At 59.7% G+C, this 4,880-nt stretch overlaps 1 protein-coding gene across 1 annotated transcript in view; it reads right to left on the reverse strand.

Moving 5' to 3' along the window:
• Positions 1-4,880, reverse strand: part of LOC113202583 (semaphorin-5A) — a 77,049-nt gene that overhangs the window by 14,152 nt on the left and 58,017 nt on the right. The window contains exons 3-6 of the mRNA XM_026416881.2: positions 2,735-3,036; positions 1,335-2,532; positions 662-1,003; positions 69-458 (exon numbers count right to left, since the gene is read on the reverse strand). Coding sequence (XP_026272666.1) covers positions 69-458; positions 662-1,003; positions 1,335-2,532; positions 2,735-3,036 — 2,232 coding nt within the window. The remainder of the gene's footprint in view (positions 1-68; positions 459-661; positions 1,004-1,334; positions 2,533-2,734; positions 3,037-4,880) is intronic.

Here is a 4,880-nt window from a genome sequence, read left to right on the forward strand (position 1 = left end):
AGAAACAATAGAAAATAAGCATGGATTAATTAATGAAAGGAAGGGGGGTCGATGCTGGTCGTGCCTACCTGACTTGCAGCCTGTGGTCGCGCTGCAGACCCGCTTCTCCTCCTTGCTCTGGGTCACCCGCACCGAGGACGGGTCGGCTGTCTGCGCCCGGCACGCGAAGCGGAACCTCTTCTCGGTCCAGGTGCCGCCAAAGTTGGCGTTGCCGGGGCCGGGCGCGGCCTCGGACAGCCAGGGGGTCCAGGCCGACAGCTTGCGGCTCTCGGGGCAGGGGTGGCCGTTGCAGGGCTCGTAGTCCAGCGGGCAGCCCTGGCACTCGGCGCCGCCGTGCGCCGGGATGGGGTTGTCGCACACGCGCCGACGCACCCGGAAGCCGCTGCCGCACGGCGACGAGCACTCGCCCCAGGACGTCCACGCGCCCCAGCCTCCGTCTTGCGGCGGGGGCAGCTTGGCTGTGAGCGGGAAGAGAAGCAAAGCATTAGGACCTCATAGGCCGACTAGGCACATTTTACAACAAAAATTGTCAGAATTGTTAATAATAAAAATGTTGGCAAATTTTTGTTGCTATTTATAAGCTTAATTTTTTCAATGAAATTCGTTGCACACTTGCAGGTGTGCCGCATTCTAGTGTAATCCGGGGAGTCGGAGGGCTCACCTGGACAGGGCGGGTTGGACGTGCAGTAGATTTCGCTGCGGTCCTCGCCGACGCAGATGCGGCCGCCGTGCTGCGGCGCCGGGTTGCCGCACGTGCGCTTCCTCGTCTTGACGGCCAGGCCGCAGGTCTGGGAGCAGGCCGACCACGCCGACCAGGCGGTCCAGCCGCCGTGCACGGTGCAGTTGGTGACGGACGTGGTCTCGCCGTGGCAGGGCATCCCGCCGTTGGCGGGCGCCGGGTTGTCGCAGCGCCGCTGCCGGCACTGGCAGCTCGTGTCCGCGTCCGCGCCGTCCACCACCGAGCAGGGCGCCCACGCCGACCACCCGCTCCAGCCGCCGTCCACTGCGCGGTGGAGAAAGATTGATTAGTATTTAGCTTAAGAAGTGAGCCACAGCTCTCATTCACTGGAAACAAAAGTGTGAGAACGTCGTACACTTGTAGGTGTGTAAATGCACATTCGCACACTTAAGGGAGTAGAGGTGTGAATTTTATTTTGAAATTCACACACTTTCCTCCATGTATAAGACTGCCATTCACACACCACAAGTGTATGCAACATTCACACACTTGGGGTTTCAGTGTAATTTTTTTAAGTACAGGATATTTCAGAACATTTAAATAAAATCACAAAAGAAACACGACCGTCACGCCATTCTTCAGCGCTCGCGCTCACCTATTTCGGTGCGCACCGCCCGGTCGGGGCAGCGCAGCGGGTTCTGCTGCCAGTGGCCGGAGGAAGGGTCGCGGTTGGGCGCGGGCGTGCAGGCCTCCTTGAGCTCGTTCCAGCCGCAGTACGGGTCCATGGCGGCGAGGCAGGTGGTGCGCGTCTTGTAGCGCGCGCAGTGCTGCGCGGGGATGCGCATCACGCCCCACTCGGTGCCGATGTACAGCGACTCGGTGGCGCGCAGGAAGTCCATGCGTCGGTAGCGCGGCGGCAGCTTGTCGGTGAACGGCCTCCACAGCTCGAGGATGCACGTCTCCTGGCTGCCCGGCAGCACCGACATCTTCTTGATGACGCCGTCGTCCGTGGCCGCGTACACGACGTGCACGCCGCCCGGGTGGTGCTTGGTGGGCACCACGTCCACGCCGGTGAGCGTGAGCCGCTCGAGGCGGCGGTGGTACAGCGGCAGCAGCTTGGTGGGCTGGATGGCGTGGTCCATGATCTGGTAGCGCGACGAGTCCTGCATGGAGCCGAGGGTGCGCGGGTCGAGCGGGATCTTCTCGCAGTCGAAGTGGCGCGTGCCGACGGGCGACACCTGCGCCTCCCACGCCGACGACGACGAGCCCTGGTACTTGAAGGGCCCGGCGAACGCCGCCAGGATGGCGGACATGTTGAAGGCGCACACGGCCGTGGCCGGGAAGTGGTTGCGGTTCGAGGCGAACGTGGCGTACAGCACCTTCTGGTCCTCTAGGAGCGCCATGTCCTGGATCTCGTCGAAGTACGCCGGGAACTCGCCGGGCAGCGAGCAGTTGAGCCGCGCCTTGATGAAGGTCGTGAACGAGTCCTTGAGCATGAGCGAGCCGCCCTGGTCGTTCTTGCAGATGCGCCCGATGCGCGAGTACACCGCCTTGCCGCAGTTCATGTACTCGATGGCGTTCTCCCGGAACACGAAGTAGTAGTGCGAGTCCGTCTCGAAGGAGCCGACGAACTGCGGGTCGCTGAACCACTTCCAGTCGTACTTGTTGGAGCGGAGCATCGAGGTGGCGCCGAAGTTGCGCACCAGGGCGGCGTCCGTGCCGCCAAAGTCGATGGTGGCGACCACGTAGTACTGCCCCGAGGAGCTGAGGAAGGCGGTGTTGTTGTTGCGCGGGTTGGGCGGGCACTTGCCCAGCCCGGGCACGCGCTCCACAACGTGGTTCACGTTCTCCATCTAAGGGCAACAGATTTTAAGGTCAAAAACATTTCCAGAAAAATTTGCAACCTTTCCAGAAAGAAAGGAAAAAATTGAAATTTTTTAAAAGTAAAATACAAAAACTTAAGGGATTGTCTAAAAATTTCCTAAATTACTTTTTGAGGTGATTAAAATTCCTACGTGACAACTGCGCTGCAGGCGGAGGACAAAGGACACTCACCTCTCTCCAGGTGCACTGCGGCGAGTAGGCGTTGGTGCCGCAGGTGAAGAGCCGCTTGCCGTTGCTGACGAGCACCTTGACGTAGTTGTGGCAGGCCTCCTCGGACTGGCCCTTGTCCTGGCAGAGGCTGGCCTTCTCGGGCGGCGGCGGCCAGAAGGCCTTCTCCAGGCGCGCCAGCCCCCGCAGCGACAGGCGGTAGAGCGCGTCGCGCGCGCCCACCACCACCTGCTCGCGGCCGACGTCGAACAGCAGCTCCGAGAAGGACGAGCTCCCCTTGTCCGTGAACACGTCCGCGGCCAGATCTGCAACACGGTCACATCCGTTTGTTTAGAGTACATATTTTTAATTTTGGGGAAATCGGTCTTGGGGACCGTCTAAGTCCTCTGTTAAATATGACGAAAGTCTGAATGACCAACTTCAATAACGAACAAGCTCAAACTTTTCAGTTGAGTTTTCCCAGATGACATTAACTTTGACGACAAATTTCAGAGTTGATTTCTGTCGTTGATTTCTGTCGTTGCATTTGCCCAGTGCCGCGTCAGGAGCGCTGACGGTGCAACGAGCGAGGAGGCCCTGTCCCGGTAATTAAGAGCGACAGGTCAGCGGCCCCGGCACAGCGTCCGTGGGCAGGAAGCGGCACCGGGACACTCAGCGGCCGGGGGGAAAGAAAAGCTAAGGGACGTTCACTCCTCCAAAAAATCTCTGGTGCTCGGGGCGCGGCGGGGCGGGGCGGCCCTCTCACAGCAGTTTTACCTCATACCACACAGTCCAGTCCACCACGGCCACCACCGGCGCCGCGGCGACGACAAGGGACTCGCGGCCCCGCCACGCCCCACCCCGCCCCGCGGCGTCTACCGGACCGCGGACAAGGAATGCACCTGCACCGCCCGTCATACCGATGCGGCTCGCGTCTCGGCGGCCGCCGCCGCCGCCGCCGCCGGGGGGCAAAAAAGTACAAGGGAAGTATACAACAAGCCCGGTCGTACTTCCTTTGAACCGGGTCTGGGCGGTACACTGTCTACAAAGTGACAGGTCCCGTCGATTCATTTCGCGATCAACTCTTTTCTCCACGTGCGTGCGACGGGCCGGATGTTTCTATGAGAATGAAACTAAAGAACCCCCGTGTTGTGGCGTTATGCCAGTTATACTCGCGACGCCCACTGGGACCAGGTCATGGTCATATACAACGCAGGTCTCAAAAGACCCCACCTTGCGGGCCATGACCGCGGAACGCTTAGAGTTCCTGCGAAGAAACACCCGGGCTATCTGTTGACATTCCGAAAGAGCGAGAGCCATCGAGGGAACATATCCAACCAACGTTGTGGCGGCGGTCTGGGCTGGGGGACCCGGGCCCGCTGGGCCCCACCGCATCGCGACCGCGCCCCCCGCGCGCCACCCTCGCGCACGTGCCGTGTCGCCTCGCCAGCTGCCGCGCCGCGCGCCCCCCTCACCTACACTGTAAATCTGGGGTGCCCAACAGCTGTACGACTCATGTCGCACACTTTTGCATGAAACCTCCTCGCGCGTTTTGGCACCCTTTTCCTGCAGAGGGTCCCGACCCGAGCAAAGGAGTGTCCAATGAGAGGGCGCCTTACTTTGGGTGGGCGTAAATGCGTCTTCAGCCTTAAGGCAGAGATTTGTACGAGAGCACTTCTAAATTGTAAAATTTTCCAAAAATGCATTGAAATTGCAGTTTTATTCTACGCATTGAAGCGTTTTAGGTAGCTCATTACGTTGCGTTCGGTCCAGCAGACCTCTTGATTGGTTCCCACTATCCCTGGCCCGTGGCTGCCAAACTTTCTTCTGGCTGCCTACCCTCCCCCTCCCCCAACACATTTACATTTCACACTATTTCCGTATCGTCAATGTCAATTACTCTGGACACCAGAATCAGGCACACTAGGGGGCACACTATCCCGCGCCATCGTGGCTGCCGGTGGCTGTCGAAATTCCTTTCCGGCTGCCCCTCCAACCCTCCCCTCCCCGAAACATTGACATATCACTCCGTCACTTACCGAGGCTGTCGATATCACTGTACCCGAATCGGGCACCATCCCCACAGTTTGACTGCAAGAATAGGACTAGGACATTCGGAATTCGGATTAGCTCCAGCCGTCTGAAAGGGAGGGAGGGTTGGAGGGAAAGG

Source organism: Frankliniella occidentalis, unplaced genomic scaffold, assembly GCF_000697945.3.
Source record: "Frankliniella occidentalis isolate FOCC.00 unplaced genomic scaffold, Focc_3.1 Scaffold56, whole genome shotgun sequence".
Lineage (NCBI taxonomy): Eukaryota > Metazoa > Arthropoda > Insecta > Thysanoptera > Thripidae > Frankliniella > Frankliniella occidentalis.